This window comes from Melitaea cinxia, chromosome 30, assembly GCF_905220565.1.
Source record: "Melitaea cinxia chromosome 30, ilMelCinx1.1, whole genome shotgun sequence".
Classification (NCBI taxonomy): Eukaryota; Metazoa; Arthropoda; class Insecta; order Lepidoptera; family Nymphalidae; genus Melitaea; species Melitaea cinxia.
Genome location: NC_059423.1, coordinates 6,274,276 through 6,294,902, shown reverse-complemented (window position 1 = coordinate 6,294,902; position 20,627 = coordinate 6,274,276). Strand labels below are relative to the sequence as shown.

At 34.1% G+C, this 20,627-nt stretch overlaps 1 protein-coding gene and 1 non-coding gene across 2 annotated transcripts; both read right to left on the bottom strand.

Moving 5' to 3' along the window:
* Positions 1–388: 388 nt before the first annotated feature.
* LOC123668130 lies at positions 389–11,758 on the bottom strand. The gene is made up of 6 exons (XM_045601922.1): positions 10,686–11,758; positions 5,085–5,193; positions 2,709–2,884; positions 2,351–2,463; positions 1,740–1,895; positions 389–1,332 (listed from the first exon to the last, which is right to left on the bottom strand). The coding sequence occupies exons 1-6, from the start codon at positions 11,756–11,758 to the stop codon at positions 389–391; spliced, it is 2,571 nt and encodes an 856-aa protein (XP_045457878.1).
* A 2,569-nt stretch (positions 11,759–14,327) lies between these two features.
* On the bottom strand, positions 14,328–14,399 carry Trnaw-cca. The gene has a single exon. It is a non-coding gene; the product is annotated as a tRNA-Trp (tRNA).
* Between the last annotated feature and the right edge of the window lie 6,228 nt (positions 14,400–20,627).

Here is a 20,627-nt window from a genome sequence, read left to right as displayed (position 1 = left end):
AACACGATTATATTAAATATAAAAAAAAAATAAAAATTAATAAGATGTTCCCCTCCTCATCTTTTATAGTATATAGTAATTTAACATTTCGGCTGCCCAATTTCGAAACACAATAAGGGACAACATTTTTTTTTCCTAATATATCTATATATATCTTCACACAATTCCATTGGAACAAAAAATGCTTAAAAAATTGATTTCGAAAAATTTGTCCCTTACTGTGTTTTGAAATTGGGCAGCCGATTTCATTGTTAATAATAATCAGGTCCAGTACAACGTTATTTGATAATTCAAATAGCAATAAGTTACCTAGAAGCAATGTAATTCATAGGTCTCTATACCTCCCCACCATGCTTCAATAACAAAAGTCCCCATATGTAAGTCTAGTTCATGTTCCATTGGTACAAATTTTAGATTTCTTCGAATTTTGCTTTGAATCCGATGGGGATAAAGATCTTTTAATAGTAATACCATTTGTAACAGTACTAATAGCTTGTATACTGTTATTTGTACTAGTACATTCAGTACTAGTATTTTTAGAACTAGTACTTGCAATACCTGTAATAACGCTAGCAGTCGAACTCACAACCTTAGATTTTGGCAAAATTTTCACCAATTTGATCTGCTTTTTACCTTTCAATGTAATTGGTATTAATTGCTTATTTATTTTTACAATGTTAGGATCACTCACAGTCATCGAGGCCGGGTCTACCGACTGCAAGATAACCGGCCTCAGACCGATGTTAGTAACAGGTATATCCTGTAGTATTATAGATTTCTGTTTTATCCTTTCGACCACCCTATTATCTTTCGCATCCGTTTGTATCGATTGATTTTTAACTTCATCTATACGCGAACTCACACTTTTCCTTTCACCGTTATCCGTATCAACTTTTAGTATTTCGCCTTTATCCGAATCGACTTCATGTATATTCTGTTCTGGCGGATTAACTTTGTTTATTTTATCTTTGGCAGAAAGCACTTTATTTATGTCATCTTTAGCCGAATTCATTTTTTTAATATTCTCATTTACAGCCTTCAACAATTTAGTTTTAATTGGTTCTTGTTTTGGAGGTTTTATTTCTTTCAAATTTACGCTTCCATCCGCTTCTTTTACCAGCATGTACGAATCGAAATTCTTAATTTTTCCGACATCGACATATATCGCTTCTATCAGTTTGTTCGCTACTAGCATTGACAGGTTCGATATACAAAACTCCGTCAGTAGAGTGTTGACATTGCTACCGGAAGTGTTACTGATGGCCGGATCTGCGCCGTTTTCAATTAAAGTGCCTATTGTATCCATGAATTTCGGATCCACGTCGACACGCTCTGAAATATTAAATAATAAAAGTTTATGATAAATACACGAGAGCAGTAAATTAAAACAAACATACTGCATAACATTTCTAAGCTACATACAAAATATCAGTCAAATATATAACCAGTACTAAGATAGATTTGCGACTGAACTTCTAGTGGGTAATCATTACAAACTAAACTACAAAATAGTATTATAAAATCAAGAATCAAACAAGTACTTAAGCCAATTTAAACATTATAATAATACACATCATATCAAAGTCGACGATAATATATCCAACCTATAATGATAATATACATAATAGAATGGAACTGATATAGAAAAAGAGGGCTACGCCTAGCAGTGGTATGTTATAGGCTGCATCAATCAATTAATCTATCAGTAAGATTTCTCAAAAGCCTTTGACCCGACTTACCTTGACAATCTAAGCAGACCGTGCTGACTGCTAAATACAAAGCTGTATTCCCACAGTTGGGCATTCCAACATCGATAGTCTCCGGTGACGCTTTTATTAACAGCTTTACACTCTCAGTAATTCCCATTCTACTGGCCAACATTAGAGGTGTGTATCCTAGGAAGAGATTTTTGGACCATTATTTTATATTATCTATGAATGTGTACCATACTAGGTGCCGCCATACAGATGTATCCATTCATTGATCCGTCCATCCAGTCATCTACTGTCTATCCATACATCAACACACACAAACTGTACAATTGTATAATGTTTATTACATACAGATTAGTTGTTCTTTTAATCAAAGTATAACATCAGGATTTTAATTGTTCTCTCTCTCTTCTATCTGTCATCCATCTGTCATCTATCTTTCATCCATCTGTCACACATCTGACATCCATCTATCTATCCTCCCCTCCCTCTCTAGCATATGCTGTACCGATATGAATAGCAAGTATTAAATTGTGTTTTGATTTTACAGTTTTATTGATTCAATTAATTATAATTTTATTTCATTCTGCCTCTTTGTTTGAGATTTTTTTTTTAATAGAAATTTTTTTATATCTAACCTTGATTATCGTACTCAATACACATCTTATACATTAAAAAGTCGGCCAAATCTTCATCTGATTTACTTTCGAAGCTGTTTCTCCACATACCCTCGTTCTCTCTTAGAACTTCTCTGAAAGACCAAAGTTACTCATTAATATACTAGCTGTGCGCCGCGGTTTCACCTGCGTTACTTTGAAGAAAACACTATAATATTATATAGCCTATTATAATTAATATTATACAGCTTTACTCGGTAAATAGCCTCAAAAACAAAAAGATATTTTCAATTAGAACAAGTAGTAAGCAAACAAACTCTTCAGCTTTACAATATTAGTTAGATATATGCAACAATATAAAGTCAAAACAATATCTCACCTAGCATTCGCTCTACAGTGATCCAAAATAGCTTTAACGTTTTCCGAGCTGACCTCCGCTGCTAGATGTAACGGTGTCCTGCTTTCTTCGTCAGGTATTAGCGGGTCGGCTCCATATTGCAACAATATCGCTGTACACTTGGGACAGTCATGGATCAGAGATAATTGAAGTGCTGTCTGAAAAATAACATTTAACTTGATAAAAATTTATAATTTTTTTTAATACACACACAGTCATCTGTTCCTACGGTAAGCAACTTAATGCTTGTGTTGTAGGTAGCCGACTGATATATCTAAATACTTTTTTTAATAAATATAAATAGAACTAATACATATAATATAAATAAATAGAAATATTACACCTACACTTAAGCAGTAATTGAATTAACAAACCAGGGAGCAGGAAAGCATGGCCACTACTGCCTACGCCTACAAACTGCGCCAACATTCTGATCATTGTTATTGTGGTTGTTATTTGTTGGTAGCACAGTATGAGTGAAACACAAGAAAATATTAAAGTACCCACAGAAATGTATGGATACTCACACATATATTTCCAAAGTTAAATACATTATATAACAACGTGATTTATTCTGTTATGATCATTTTACAATTACATCATTATTATCTTTTTAGCCGACCGCAAAAAGGGGGGTTCTCAATTTGACTATTTTTTTTTGTGTGCCTTTGTAACTTTTTACTGGGTGCTAGGAGGTTCTCAATTCGACTATTTTGCTGATTTTTTTTTATCGAGAGCGAAAGGTGCTTGTCGTGTGGTCTCATTTAAGATCTGAGATATGGTTTTTTGATAAGGAGACGAAGAGTTATTTTTAATAAGGTGTCGTCCGTTAATCACGTAATATTTTATAGCAACTTTTTGACCCCTCTACCCAAAAACACAAGAAAAAAGTAAATTGAAATTTTCAGAATATTATGTTTAAATACAGGTATAATCCGATTAAATTTTGAAAAATTCAGCATTGTGGTACAAATATCTAGATGGGCATCAAGGTTGCAGGGTGTTTGTTGGTTGTTTTTTGGGTTTAGAAATCGTGATATCTATAATAACCAAAAAACAAGTATAATATGCCGCAGATCAAAGACTCGGGTAGCACTTTCATAGATAGGACTAATTAAAATGTTGATGTATATAGGGTAGTTTCAAATACTTTGTAAAGTTAGGACGTCTGGACACCTCAGTCTTTTCACGTGACCATGGTTGCTGTAAACCCGAAAATGTTGTTACATTATAATAAGTGAAATTCGCGTAAACATTAGAAAACAATAAATATATAAAATCTCAATATAAGCCCCCCCCCCTCATAGTGATACTTCGTCCCTCTACGCCTCACGTGAGTATTGGACGAACTCTAATGAGCATTTTTATATTATTGTTCGATGTAAATTAAAGTCGGTTTTGTTTTTCGTTTGTGAGCACACACAATTATTTATAAATGTAACAAAATTATCATTAAATATTTTATTTATTGTATAATTTCAACTCACACTTGCCCGATATTTTAAAAACCTAAAACTACCCGGGAAATCACTTTTATACTATGTACTATCAAGAGTAGTTGACTTAGATACGAACAGCAATTACAAGAAGTGATAACAAAACAGCTCTGTTACTCAATATTTATCAGAAATGGAGAAACATCTTTTTCCTCATACAAACTATTTTGTATATCTTATCACAGGACGATATAGATAAGGACGATTCGTAACGAAATATAGATATAAACTTATTACACCTGTGTTCACATGAGCGCAAACGCCCAGATAACGATAAACACATCATTTCGCGTCATACTACAGGCAGCCACTGAAAAGCAACGTGTGAAATTGGGGGGTCTTATTCCATGTATTTCAATGACCCTATCATAATTTTTTGATGACGCGTTGGGGCAGCATTGTGTATTGCGTTGAGTGTCACTGATTAGATGCTCATGTCATACATTTGTGTAGGAAATCAGGTGTTTATAGAAAAGACATTTTGAGATGAGACATTTGAGACACACACTGCTTACAGACACACAACTAAAACAATCAACGCTGAGTGGCTTTCCGTTTTGTGGCGGTATACTGCTGTACAGACGCTCGCAGGCAGATGAATATTCCGGTTTCATCGGGCTATTACAATTACATTTATTTTTATTTATTTATTATTAAAGACTAATATTGAGATTTTATTTATTTGTTTAATTTCTTAAATTCTCTTTTTTTTGTAGTCGGTTAAAAAGCTAATAATGATGTAATTGACAAATGATCATAACGGAATAAATTACTTCGTTATATAATGTATTTAGCTTTGGAAATGTACGTGTGCGTATCCATACATTTTTGTGGGTACTTTAATATTTTATTGTTTTCTTACCGGATTCCCATTAAATGTGACATCGACTGATTGATGGCGCATCTTTAGTACTATACAATGTCGTTTTACTAAATCCGCGTCCTTATTGAGTACTGCCTTGTGGAGCGGTCTGAAAATAAAAAAAATATATAATAATAATTAAAACAAATATGGAATAAATTACCTATTTACTCACATACACGAATCAATCAGAATTAGTTGCACAAAGGCACCTTTATCCCTAATAGCGATTTCATCCACGCAGCCTTTGGGCGCAAAATTATAATTACACATTCACATAAACACATACACACATACATGTCCACTATAATATATATTATGCATATGTTGACTCGTGCTGTGTGGCTACGGCACTAAAGAATTTAGCCACCCCCTCTCTTCTCGTGGGTGTCGTAAGAGGCGACTAAGGGATAACAAGGTTCCACAACCATCTTGGAACTTAAGAAGCCGACCGATGGCGGGATAACCATCCAACTGCTGGCTTTGAAATACACAGGCCGAAGACGGGCAGCAGCGTCTTCGGTGCGACAAAGCCAGTACTGCGGTCACCAACCCGCTTGCCCAGCGTGGTGACTATGGGCAAAACACATGAGTTCACGTTATTTTTGGCGTAAACTTGTGGAGGCCTATGTCCAGCAGTGGACTGTATAGGCTGTAATGATGATATGTTGACTACTAACTTTCTGCCACGGCCTGGCTACGCCCGCGTGGAGTAAGCGATTTTGACCGTTTCATTTTCAACGTTAAAATATGGCCAAGTGACTTGAGAGTCACGAGGAGATGGCACTTTGTATAGATGTAGTTCTCCATTAGGGTAGTTACAGTTTTATGTATTTCCGACGAATGCACAAAATTTACCTTGAGAGCAAAAATGTAACATAGTACTGGTGAGAGAATTTTCTAAATCGATCCTGTAGTTTTGGAATTTAGCACACACACACACACAATAATTCATAATTTTGCTTGTTATAATAGTAGTATAATAATAGTTTATATTTAGACCAGTAGATATATGTCAACTCAAGAATTGTCTTGAGTTGACATATGGTATGTCTTGAGTTGACATATGGAGGTACAAGACTATTGAGTCTTACCAATAGTCTTGTACCTGGGTGACCGAGCTTAGCTCGATATTTTTAGTAAATCGTATGTTTTGGGAATCATATTTAAATACGAATTACATATTGATAAAATATGAATAATATTTTTCGATTTTACCGACATAATAATAAAAAAAATATTTACCTGCTATTTAAATAAAAAATAACGAGTGTAATTAGGAAAAAAAAAGAAAAAATAATAATCTATCTTGGAAACATGAGGATTTGAACCACGATCTTTTCGTCTTTAGCGACCGGCCGATTTCCCCTGAGCTATTACTTTATTGACAAGTCCGAAATTTACCTTCGTATTCTAACGATATTGTAGCCATTTTTTTATTGCCTAAAAACATGGATAAAATGACATTTTCTAAAAATAAATACTAGCTAGATTTATTTATCTCCTCCGAAATCCCCTGCATACTAAATTTTATGAAAATCGTTGGAGCCGTTTCCGTTCCGTATTGCTCGTTCAATAGTATAGTCTATATATACCCCAAGGTTGCTCTAAGTAATGGAGGTCGGTTTTCTATGACAAGGTCGCCCTTTTGTACCTTACGATAGTTAGTAGTTTGTTATTTCCTTACCTGTGTTATATTTCTAATGAGATAAATGGCTTTTAAAAGTACCAATAGGCATAGCACATATAATTTGGCAAACGTCACGTAGGATAAAGATCACGAAGAAAATGGACCGGTTATCTCAATATACCAACCTTAATATAATTTTGAATACCTTAGAAACAATGACTGTTTTGGGATAAACCTTATTATATTATAAGAAGGTAGCAGGTTGATATCACAACAGCAATGCATTGTATTTGCTCGCATACGAAAAAAACCGACTTCAATAACATCGACAAGTAATAGAACGTAAGTAGACGAAAAAATATTCAAGTAAATATGCGTTATCAAAGATTACTCAAAAAGTTGTGATTAGATCTCGATGTATATAAATGTGACCACATAATAAATAACAGCTTTCGATTAAATTAAAAATCATCAAAATCGGTACACCCAATAACAAGTTATGCGGATTTTCAAGGGTTCCCTCAATTTCTCTGAGATCCCATCGTCAGATCCTGGTTCCTTCGTCGTTGTATTACTTGTCGATGTAATTGAAGTCAGTTTTTTTCGTTTGCCAGCAAACACAAGTATTTTGATTAAATCATCTTCCGGATATTGTGCAATAAATTGCATATTCAGATGCAGAATGTCGGGGAACAACCGAACTACGTACCTATTGTATGCGAGTGCATATCGTAAATTGATGATACTGAACTGTTTACAAAGCTCTTCATAATAGAAATAGGGTAAATTTATGTACTCATTATTATTTTTATTAGTTGACCAGTATTTATGTCTTGCAAACTATTAAATACAAACGAAGTTGAAATGTTAAGTTATTTTCTAATGTTTACGCGAATTTCGCTCATTGCAATGAAACAACTTTTTCGAATTTTATTGCGGTTTATTAAGTTATTTAAATGTCCGACGTTTCGGATACCTTACAGCAACCATGATCACGGGAGGAGGCGATAAAATCAAAATACATGCGAAAAAGTTGATGTTAATAAAATAAATGATGTTTCTTGAAATTTTACAATTGTCTGCGCGATTTTTTATTCCGTAAGAAACTTTAAAAGAAATAATTACCCGAATTGATCAAGCCCTTCTCGAGTTTAGTAAAGCTTCGTAACACATTGACGGACTCATTTTTATTTATACATAATTATAGACTAATAGTGCCTCAGGTCAGTTCCACCCACGCAACGGAACTTAACTTTGTTGATAACGAGACATTTTATTAGTAACTAAGTAACTAACCGTAATTTTTGATATGATATTCAAAAATGTTTAGAATTCCTAATGTGTGGGTAACACAAAAATAAAATCGTAAATATTAAAAATAGCATGGTGTCGTCTCCTGTCAAAGATTTTCATTGTAATATGAAACTTTGAATAGTTACGGGTTTCTGTAAAGAACTCACAATAGACGGCGCCACGGTTCGCTTAAACCGAAAAAAAAAAAAAAAATATCAAAAATTTCGATCTAGCGGGTACATCGTTCCATGGCTTAATTGGCTAGAGCGCCGACGCGGTCAGTCGGAGACGCAGGTTCGATACCGACTGGAACGGTCAATTTTTGGATATTCAAAAATGTTTATTATTGATATTAATTCAAGTTTTTTCTTTGATATTAATTCAAGTTACACTTTTTGAGCGTGGTGACCGATAAGAAAACATTTTTTTTTTCTTTTATTGAATAAATGAGAAGTTAGTATCTATCGTTTAAAATATTTTTATTATCATACAATACATGGATCAGCTCATCTCGATCCGTACGAGCTTCGTACACTCGTATCATAGGTACACATACACGTTACGAGAACGCTCAGCCGAGCTACATGGTAGGCGGAGTGGGGGGTGTTAGGTTTTATTTTCGTTACGGATTTTCTTGCCGCGCTAAGGCTATGCATAACTTAAAAGTCTCATCACAATTTTTTAGCCTGTAGTATCCCACAACTGGGCATAGACCTCTTTCCCCACATAGGAGAAGTATCTGAGCTTAATCCACAATGCTGCTCCAATACAAGTAGATGGATATATTTCCTACTATGAATAAAGATCGCTATCAGGTGTAGATAATAACAACAGGGATCGACAGTTTAATTTGCTCTCTGAGGCACAGTGGGAATACCCACAAGAACTAACAACAAGACCGGAAAAAAATATTTGTACAAACACAAGTATCCACTCGCGAGCGGGAATCGAACCCGCGACCTTCTGTGTTTAGGCGCCGCCGACACGGCACACGCACCATTACACTAGAGCAGTCGTCAGATAAGATAGGTAAAAGATTATGAGATATTGTTCTTTTTTATTATTTTTCGTACCTACAACTATTCATGACATATTTCTATTCAAACACATAGGTATACATAGTTTATAGACAGCACCAAAATAAAACCATAATAATATAATTTAATTATCTTCTTTTTTTATCTATAGTATTAATTTAATAAAACTTCCCAATAAACTAGATTTAATAATAGGTATTTGCTATTTTGATTAACGGTTTAAGTGTTTTTTTTTTTCAAATAACTCAAATTTTTTTACATTAAAAATACTTCTTGTAATATTTACTATATGAACTGTTACTATATACATATGAAATATTACTATTTACTATATTAACTACAATGTAAAATCAGTCAAAGACAATTTAACTTTTTTTGAGATGACAAACTAAAGAAAAAATGGATTGAAAGCTCTATGAAATAATATGTATGTAATATGGAAATACACGTAAATTCTTATATTTAATTCTTGGTGTGAGCTCAATCAGTCTAAGAAGTTTTTAAATTATTTCGGCAAAAATAAATCTTTATTTAATATTACAGTAACAAAACAAAATTAGGATAAAAAAAAATTATGAAAAAGTGAATATATATTTTATGATTTCTTTTTTTATAATTTGTAACAATTTTTTTTATTAAATATCTTTTATACATTAATAATATTGTAAATAAACAAGATATTAAACAATGTTGGAATGTATAAAACAAGGATAAAGAACAGACAAAAATTAAAAAAAATAATAATAATTCATTAAAAAAATTAGTATAAGCTTTTTTTTTATTTTAACCATCTCTCGTGTTGTGTGAAGTTATTATTAAATATTAAAAACAAATTTCTTTCTTCTATAATTATTTTTGTACACTACATTTTTTAAATTATTATAACAGAGTAATAAATTGAATTATCTTTCAATATCTTTGACTTTGATATTATAAAATATTAAAATTATTTATACTTTTCTTCTCATTGGTCTAAAATTCTAAATATACTTATATAACAAGTCTATGTACAATTTATTAATAATTAAAATTGTTTTTAAATGCTTATTACTTGTTCTTTCCAATAAAATTTTCTCAACTTTTGATCATACAAGTTATTATAATAATTCTGTTTAGTTATATTTGAAATGTTGTATAGGACTGTAATGACGTATCTGTTATCTGTTATTTTATATGTACACTTCTTAAAAATTTCTTTGTATTTATTTATTTATATTATCGATGGTGTATCTAAAAAGATAAACTAGCTGTGCCCGCGACTTCATCCACATGGATTTTAAAAAAAATATTATTCAGTTTTGAAGTTACAAAATAAAGAAATTTCTAAAATAAAGGTAGCCTAAGTTACTCCTTATTACATACAAGAGCCATCTGCCAGTAAGAGTCCCGTCAAAATCGGTCCAGCCGTAACAGAGATTAGCCAGAACAAACAGACAGACAGACAAAAAATGTAAAAAATGTTATTTCAGTATATGTACCATGTATACATCCATGTGCATTTAGAAAACAGCAGTTATTTTAATATTACAAACATACACTTGAATTTTATTTGTATAGGATAAATAAATGTATATAATGGAAGTGCTAAGTCCGTGATTAATAATGCTAATTTATTTTATAATTAAACATTATAATACTCACAGATATCCATCACAATCAGCTTGTAAGCAGAACTTCCAATCGATATAAGCTTGATGCAATAATATTTTCTTCCTATCTTGCGGCGACAAATCTTTTAAAATATCTTGACTCGCCAAATGAAATATATCAGGATTTCCAGGAATCATCACCACCGAACCATCAATCATCCTGACCGTCGTCAAGTTACTGGTGTCCGTCTCTTTTGTGTGTTTGTCGATGTTGTTTAATAAGGAATTAGGGTTTTCTAATATGTTCGGTATGTTACAGCTGCCTATAGAGATGTTACCGATACTGCTATCAGAGATGTTACTGTCTTCATCGAGTATAAGTTTTAAATCTGGTAAATATTCACTTTGAGAAGATTCTTCACTCAAATTTCTGTTATTAGATTCTTCTAAAGTTTTATTGTGATTGGATTCGCCTTTTATTTTCTCTGGTGTAATAACATTTAAGCTTTTCGGATGAATAATTAGTTTTTTCATACGCTTCTCTGCCAGCATGTTATCGCTAATAGCATAAGGCCTTACCTGCTTCCGTCTATTAACTCTCTTTTTTTTTTTAATACGCATGAATATTTCTCGACACGTTTCGTCTGTTTGAGAAGATTTATCCTCACCTTTCACATCACTTGAACTGTTTTTTTTATCGAAGCTTAGTAATGATATTATACCTTGAACTTTTAAGTCTTGGTTTATAACTGAACACAGAGCACTGAATACTAGGTCGTAGTTCTTCTGCCCAATAAGGTTTGATATATTGTCAGAGCTCAACTCGACTATAGTAGAATTCTCCTGGTAAGTGGCGACCGTCCGACTGGTATTTTTCACGACATTCAGTCTATTTTTAATGATTAAATTAGGGTATTTCCCGCTCAATGTATCATGTTCTTGGGCCTTGTAGATTATGTCTTCTTTAAAAATTATGTCTTCATTGTAATTCTGTTTCTGTTTCTCAACGAGTCGTAGGAACAGATCGTTCGATTTTAATTTATCGTACGTTGTTATAGCGTTCTTTCTAATCAAAAGTGGTAATTTGTGGATTTTCACTGGATTTGATACTGCAGAATGCGACATTTTAACTTTCACTCAATTTCATGAGATAAATAAATACTAAATAATATTTGTACTAATACATTAGCGATATAAACTTGGATTTGTTACGTTAGTTCATTGGTAAAACGCAAAATGTATAGTTTTAAGCTATGTAAAATATTAAGAGTCAATTTTCTGGGGGCATCCCCACAAACAACCTCGCCTGCACTGACCACAGGTTAAAACTTGATTACCTGCCAGTTCATAAATTAATACAACAGATTAAAAAAATCACCTTAATTTCAATGATTTTAAATATTAATTTTAAAGAATGAATCTCAAGAATTATACACAAATAGTAGGGAATATACACAAATAAAATGTGAATGTTATACTTTAAATATTAATCTATACTACACTTGACGTATAAACCCAGTTTGATACTCGAAAAATAAATTAATAAAATTAAGCTTAAATAAATATATTTTAATGATGTAAAATATTTAACTAAATAAAACTAAATATGTTATTACATTTCTTTATTCTACTGTGATAATGGCGTAGGTCAATGATTTTTATGACATTGGTTTAATACTTTAATGTTGTTCTTGTTATGTAAAGGTTTAGTAAAATCGGATTGTACATTAGTTAGAGATATCTTTTTGTTTGACACGAAGTTTGAACATTATAAGAATAAGATTATTTATTAATTCCCGTAAATGTTGTATTTCACAACATTCACGGGCTTTTTGTTGCTCATGTTATCTGTACAACATAAAATAATCGTTTGATTAACGGCGTGCGTGTTTTTTACAATAGTCTAACTTCAGACCAGCTTTTCTAAAACTGCCTAGAATTACTTTTTTTTCTTCTTTGGCTTTAGCACCCTTGCGGAATTGCCAGTATCAGAGTAGATAAGCCTAGAATTACTAGGGTGGTCCGGCACTGACAGCTTTTGCTGTCTTTTTTTTTGAAGTGAAACTTCTTTAGGCGCATGAGGGTAAAATTTTTACGAATGAAACGTCACGAAGATGTACGACGATTTGATGTGAAACGTTCTTAAAGTATGATATCGCCTATTTCGTCCGGTACAGGCGTCACCCACCTCGTATCCCGCTTCTCCTTAGTTTTCAATTAGTTTTTAATTAGGCATTTATTTATTTATTTATTTCAATTAGTTTGCTAAAGAAATTTTACTTCTGACATCTGTACGCACACACTTTTTTTTAATTTATCCATATATATACACGTACATATCTCAAATATATATTACATTTGCGTGCACGTCATTATTCTTATATACAAAATCCTCGTGTCACAATGTTAGTTACAATACTCCTCCGAAACGGCCGGACCGATTTATACTAAATTTTGTGTGCATATCGGGTAGGTCTGAGAATCGGCCAACATCTATTTTTCATACCCCTAAGTTATAAGAGGGGAGGGATTAAGGGGGTTAATAACATGTATGGCAAAACAACGTTTGCGGGGTCAGCTAGTTATAAATATACTATGTATATCCAACATTCGGTAACGAATTTATCACATTTGTTAGACTTTATTTGAAAAGTCAACATTATTTTTCCTTTTTTTATCTGGTATCAAATACGTTAGCCTCCATGAAAACAAATTTTTTGAAAATTTTAAAGCAAAGTAGCATAGATTTATTTTGACTTAAAGTAAAGATAAAACTTACGATGACAAAATAGAAATAAGTTTATGGTCTCTGAGATACAACGAAGTTACGTTTCTAAGTTCGTGACGTTTTTTAATGCAATTTTTGTGACAATATAGAGGACATTAACATTGTAATAGCTAAATTTTACTTACCTACACGTTAATATATTTGAAGGTAAGGATGGCTGGAATGTATCGTAGCCTATAGGCTATATGGACGCTGCAACACCAGGAGAATTATAAACGTGTTACTAACCCTATTTCCGCTCCCTAAGAGCTCTAGCTACCTTACTTACCACAGGAGCATACCACTACTTGAGGGCAATAATATTTGGCTGTCATGTTCTGTAACATTAATATTTTGATTAGGATATTTTTTATTTAGTTTTTTAAGGGTCGACAAATTTTCTCTAAATTTTATTTTTAAATCAATTGGGTTTGCGCAAGCCCACAACATTTCTAGAACGACGGAGATCTAAAAAAAGGTAGGTCGAAATAATCGTGGCTAGCACTTGACTGTTTGTCGGGTGGTTGTGACCATAAACGGGGGTGGCAAAAGTTTGATGATGACTGATGGCAAATTTGTAAACTGCCACTGTTAGTAACAATAGACATTTTGACAAGTGCTAATAAAACAGTAATTGAAGTACCATCTAGTTTCTTCCAGATTAGCAGACGATGTTTTAATTTGTCAATGTTTATAAAAATAGTCATTTTCTAAATATTTTTGAAATATTAATGATGATTCAGCTTCCCAATGCTGGGCATTCTCTCCTCCTCCTCTATCTCCACGTACAAGAATAGAACTTTTAATAATAAAAATGAATTAACAATTAGAGCACATAATAAGTGAATGGATGATGGATGGAATGGACTATTATTGTTATTGATTGTAAAATTTGCTATTTCATTAAATAAAAAAAAACAAAACCATTGACCCCGACGTGATTTGAACACGCAACCTTCTGATCTGGAGTCAGACGCGCTACCGTTGCGCCACGGAGTCGTTGCAACTACTGTGAATTTTTTTGCTCATCTTTCAAGATAATCATCATTACAGCCTATACAGTCCACTGCTGGACATAGGCCTCCACAAGTTTACGCCAAAAATAACGTGAACTCATGTGTTTTGCCCATAGTCACCACGCTGGGCAGGCGGGTTGGTGACCGCAGTGCTGGCTTTGTCGCACCGAAGACGCTGCTGCCCGTCTTCGGCCTGTGTATTTCAAAGCCAGCAGTTGGATGGTTATCCCGCCATCGGTCGGCTTCTTAAGTTCCAAGGTGGTTGTGTAACCTTGTTATCCCTTAGTCGCCTTTTACGACACCCACGGGAAGAGAGGGGGTGGCTAAATTCTTTAGTGCCGCAGCCACACAGCACATTTTTTCGTCTACCTACGTTGTATTACTTGTCAACATAATTGAAGTCGGTTTTTCTTCATTTGCCTGCAAACACAATTATATTGTATAACAATGTCAAATAATAAATTATTTTATTTTATTTAAAATACAAAGAATCTTAACTAAAAACATTAGCATTCCACGGTGTGACAAAAATCATTGTTGTTTTATCCGCACACCGGCATTCGACATCGTACGCTTACAATATCAAAAATAAGTCAATAGCATAAGTATAACAACTTAACAGTAACGATATGATCATCATTTTTACATAACTACCCTCCAAGTTTTACAAATCAATCAATCATAAAATAACGCAGTCGCAGTAATTTGTAATGAACAATTAATTAAGAAGTAAATGAAAAATATTATTTAATGTTTATTTTTATTAACGAAATGTTGTTTTAATTTATATTTTGTGTTTGCTGCTGACGACATTAATTACATGGTTTAATCATTGACTACTGAACTCATCAAGTTATTTGACATACATGCACCTATAAGACCAGTAAGAATGAAACAGGCTCCAGCTCCGTGGCTAACTCCAGTAATTAAAAAGACCGTGTCTAAGCGAGGCAGAGCTAAGACTATCAATAAAAAAATTCCAAAGCCAGAAAACTTAAGCAAATACAAAACTTTGCGTAACCTCTGCAACAGACTGTGTAGGGATACTAAACGTCGCTACATTCACAACACACTTCAGAATCTTAGCCAAACGCAAGTTTGGAGATTCTTGCGGTCACTAGGGGTGGGCAAACCCACTGAAGATTCCCAGAGCACATCTAGACTTGTTAAATTCACACATCGTTACTCCTCCTGTAACATTAGACTCCCGCGTCAAGAACACTACAATGTCTTTCTTGGGTGATCTTGTTCCCCCCGACGTGTCTCAATTTTCCTTCAAACCAGTTTCTGCGGAAGAAGTAAAGAAGTATGTCCGTTCCATTTCCACAAAGGCCAAAGGTAGTGAATTGTATTCACTCACATTATCAATTTTTCACTGTCATGCAGTGTCTTTTCAACACTGTGGAAGAAAGCAATTGTCATTCCTATCCCATTCCTAAGACCTCTAACCCTGGAGGGGTTTACTGCACTACTTTTCCCCGCGTTCACATTATCTCTTACTGCCATGGGTTGACTGGAAGAGATCACTTTTAGAGATAAGTTCGCCCATGCCAACTTCCTATATTATAATGACTATTGTAAAATTTACTTAGTGCAATAAAGAATATATATATTTTATATTTGTTTTTGTAATTTCATTTCTTAGGTAAGTTTTCATACATTTCACATTGGCTTACATAATAAACAAATAAATTAAGATAATATACGTAATTCATAAATAATACACAAGTCACAAATATCTTAAAGTTAAATATTTTTTAAACTTGTATCACCAAATCGTGTAGCGGTGAATTCCCCGAAAATCTTTACAGAAAAAGAAAGTTAAAACAAACATAATTAAAAAATAAACACGAGCACTAGTTTCCGGTTAAAGCATGAATCATCAATATCGGTACACGCAGTAAAAAGTTCTAAAGTATAATACAACGTAGGTCTCGACAAGAAATGTGGAATTAGATAGATATAACTCAAAAAGTACGTATAAGATCTCAATCAAATATATATTGGACCACATGATAAGCGACACCACCTATCGATTTAAAAAAAAAATTACCGTAACCGGTCGACCCTAAAAAAATCTGAGGTAAAATACATTTAAAAAAAAAACAGTCGAATTGAGATGTATTTCTCCTTTTTTTTGAAGACCGTTAATAAGAATCTTCTATACCTAATTACCTATTTAATAATCTTAAGTGAAGATCAAAATCTCGATTTTTTCAATAAATTAAAATTAAAATCAATTTTTTTATTTGAGTAGGATTAAAAAGCACTTTTGATTTTTGAACTCTTATCTTATACTATTAAACGAGCAATTCTTGTATATATATATATATAGAATCTGAATCTCGGAAACGGCTCCAACGATTTTCATAAAATTTAGTATTTAGGGGGTTTCGGGGGAGATAAATCTATCTAGCTAGGATTCATTTTCAGGAAATGTCGTTTTATCCCTGTTTTTAGGAATTGAAAAAAATATCGTTAGAATATGAAGGTAAATTTCGCATGAGTCAATGTAGTTGAAATAGCTCGGTGGGAAATCGGCCGCGCGGGTTCAACCGAGAAGATCATGGTTCAAATCCACATGTCCCTGATCAATTATTTTTTCTTTTTCTTTTTCTAATTGCACTCGTTATTTTTTATTTAAATAGACTGTTCTTATTTTTTATTATTATGTCGGTAAAATTGAAAAATATTATTCATATTTTATCAATATGTAATTCGTATTTATACTTTATGATTTCCAAAAAACACGATTTACTAAAAATACCGAGCTTAGCTCGGTCACCCGGGTACTTTTAGAAATTAAATTTATATTTGTTTTAATAAGGTTATGGTTTAAGTAAACTGTGCAGCTATCACCGATTAGGAATGTAGGTATATTCTGCAGAGAAGAATCTGCAAGAAACTTTAAAAAAAACTGTGTTTAATTATTAATTAAGTCATATATGTAAGTCACTTTTCTATGCGCTGTCCTATACCCAAAACGTTGTCTGGAAGAAATCGCTCTTTTAGCGATAAGACTGCCTTTGTACATCTTCCTCTAATTATACTACTTTGGTTTGTATCTTTTATTGGTGTGAAATAAAGAATATTATTATTATTATTATTATTATTATTATTATTATTATTATTATTATTATTATTATTATTATATGTTCCATGAATTACACGGTTCAACGTGCCAGAGGCCTCTGTCTCCATGTAGGAGAAGGAGCTGGGTGGCTGGATATACATACTCCCTACCATGAGTAACGATAGTTGTCATGTATATTATGATACACCTGATAGCGATCGTCCGGTCGTTTTAGCGATCAACTGGTTCCGACAGCTTAACGTACTCTCCGAGAAATATTTTTACGAATACAAATATCAAACCCGTAAAACCGCGTAAATACCACACTCACTACTCCAATGTAAAGATAATAAAAATCAAAATCACTGCAAACTAAGGCTCTCATAATAAAATGAGGTTGGCCAATCACCAGCGTTGTTTGCTAATATAAAAGGCTCTGTTTTACGAGTTTACCCAATAAGCCTCTGTTGATATGGCTTATTTGTTTAGGCTACTAATAAATTCTTAGATTAGATATCATATACAACTTGATATACGTAAATATTAATTTACTTTTTGAATAAAATTTAGTAGATGGTTGAAAATGTATACTTCATTTTTTCATCATTACAAAACAAAAAAAAAACAAAGAAAAAACAAAACGACATTCTTATTGAATGTATTAAATTGTTAAGAAAAGAAAGAGAAACACTTATAATGTAATGGGCGAGGCTGTCCACTGGAAGTAGTGATGAGTGAAGTTGCAATTTGTATGAGACACGGCCAAAGATGTGAAGCTTATCTTTTGAATCATGCTTGTCTTCCTCAGCAACATCCATTTTTTAACACTCTTAATCTACAAAAATATTTCCTCTCGACTTCTCGGTCCTGTGTCTGAGAGGTCTCTAACACACAACTCATACGCAACACTAAAAACGTATCGTAAATCACTTCAGGATGATATCAATAAGTCTAATCATTTTCATATTAGCTATGCTGTATAGCCTTTACCTAAATACATTTAGGGCTCCTAGGCGACCTTAGAACTTAGGCACAACCTCATTCGGAGGCGTGTAAAATTATATAATATTGTTAGTGCCTTTTTAACCTACTTTTAATTATGTAGTTTTGTTATAGAGTACACCTAAGCTGACCATTTATTTAACTCAAAGCTCATGGAATGGACATGTATTCATTTCCTCATACCAGTTAGATTGTTAGAAAGATTAAATTAAAAATAAACGCAAGATTATAATGCTCTTTATTACTTAAGTATATGAAAAGATAGATAGACAAAAGGAAACTTTATTGACAATTCAACATTCCACATGACAGACTTTGTCCTGCCCGGAACAGCTACCAAATTAGATTGCTTACATACCGATAGCAGCGCCACCTACCGGGTCCAAATGAGATAAAAACTACCCTGATGCTTACAAAATTTGATAAAAATTGGTTCAGTAGTTTCGGAGTTTATTGCTAAAATACACCGTGACACGAAATTTTAATATATCGCACCTTCGGTGGAACAAGGGCGTATCTTACAAAAAATCGTAAAATGAGTTAAATATGCAGAAATGCCCAAAAAACACTCTAGTATCTAGTGGGACAAAGACTCCCATTAGATTCACTTTAAAAGTCGCTACACGGCAATAGTGTCTTTGTCATTTTGGATCGAATTGGTGGGCGTTTTGGCGCGACATCGTCTCATTGGTCAGTTGTGCCGTTGCCCCCGCGCGCAATGTTTTTATCTTGGAGCGCCAAAGCCGCGAAGGTAAATATGCCTTTTGATATTTGATATTCCTGGAGAGACAAAGTCATATTTAGCACACTTATGCCTTTTACGTGAGCAAATGCTTGGAAAGACAAAGCCATTGCAACATTTGTGACTTTGTACTTCCAACATTTTTATTATTTTATAGTGTTATGAACAAATGTGGTGTTGTTATTCCAATACATGTTTTATAAAATAGGCATAAAAACAATTCATACTTTCTTAGTTGATTACACTGTGACAAATAACTTTTTTTAATTTTAAAATGGTGTTGCTGTTTAAACTCTGAAGCTTTATTCTAAGTTACCAGCTCATGGACGCCCACTGCTGAGCATAAGCCTCCCCTAATGCTTTCGACGACGATCGGTCCTGCGTTGGTTCTTTATTTTTTGGCAGCGGGTCTTGAAGAACTTAGACCCCACCGCACGGGCAATTTCCACCAGCCCGTCGTTGAGCTCGTCCACATTTACGCAGTCGGCCAGGCGACAGGCCAAAGCGATTTTGGAGTTCGAGTTGAAAGCTCTCGGGGTTTTGAATCTGGGCAGGCGCAGGTCGGAGCGCAGACCCTATCAGCCGAACCCTCTCAAACTTGACATCGATATTCAATGTGCCTCGGACAAGTCGGTGATCACTTCCTGTTTTCACAGCAATGATCACTGAGACATCACTAAATATGTGCTTGTTCGTCGACATGATAAAGTCTATCTCGTTCCTGACGGTGCCGTCGGGACTCAACCAGGTCCATTTGCGCCGTTCCGGCTTCCTGAAGAAGGAGTTCATTATAAAGAGTCCCTCCTTCTCCATGAAGTCAGTCAGTAGCCAGTCCCGGGAGTTCCGTTGCTCGTATCCAAATTGCTCCACTCACAGCTCATCACCGCATCGTCTGCTTAGCTTCGCATTGAAGTCCCCCATCACAGCAGTGTAGTGGCATGTAGAGCTATGTATGGCTGTAGAGATTTCCTCATACATAGCTTCCACTTCGTCATATGGATGTGTCCAATTCGGTGCGTAAACCTGTATGACCTTTAGCGAATACCGCTTGGATATTCTGAGTATAAGGTACGCCACCCTGCTCGACACTCTCCTGATGACGTCGATGTTGTTGACGAGAGCCTTGCGGACGAGGAACCTGACACCACCCTGGGACTGTTAGTCGCCCTCCCGATAGTACAGCAGGTTGCCAGACTTGAGACATCGAGTCCTCTCCCTCTCTTCGGACTTCAGATAAGCCTATAATATCCCAGCTCAACCTGCTGAGAGCTTCTTTCAACTCAATGAGCTTCGCGTCGGTCCGCAGCGTCCTACCGTTATATGTTGCCAGGGCCAAGTGTCGTCGTTGGGTGTGGTGGCTTGGCTTCTGCCGGAGATTATAGCCTCTTGCCCCG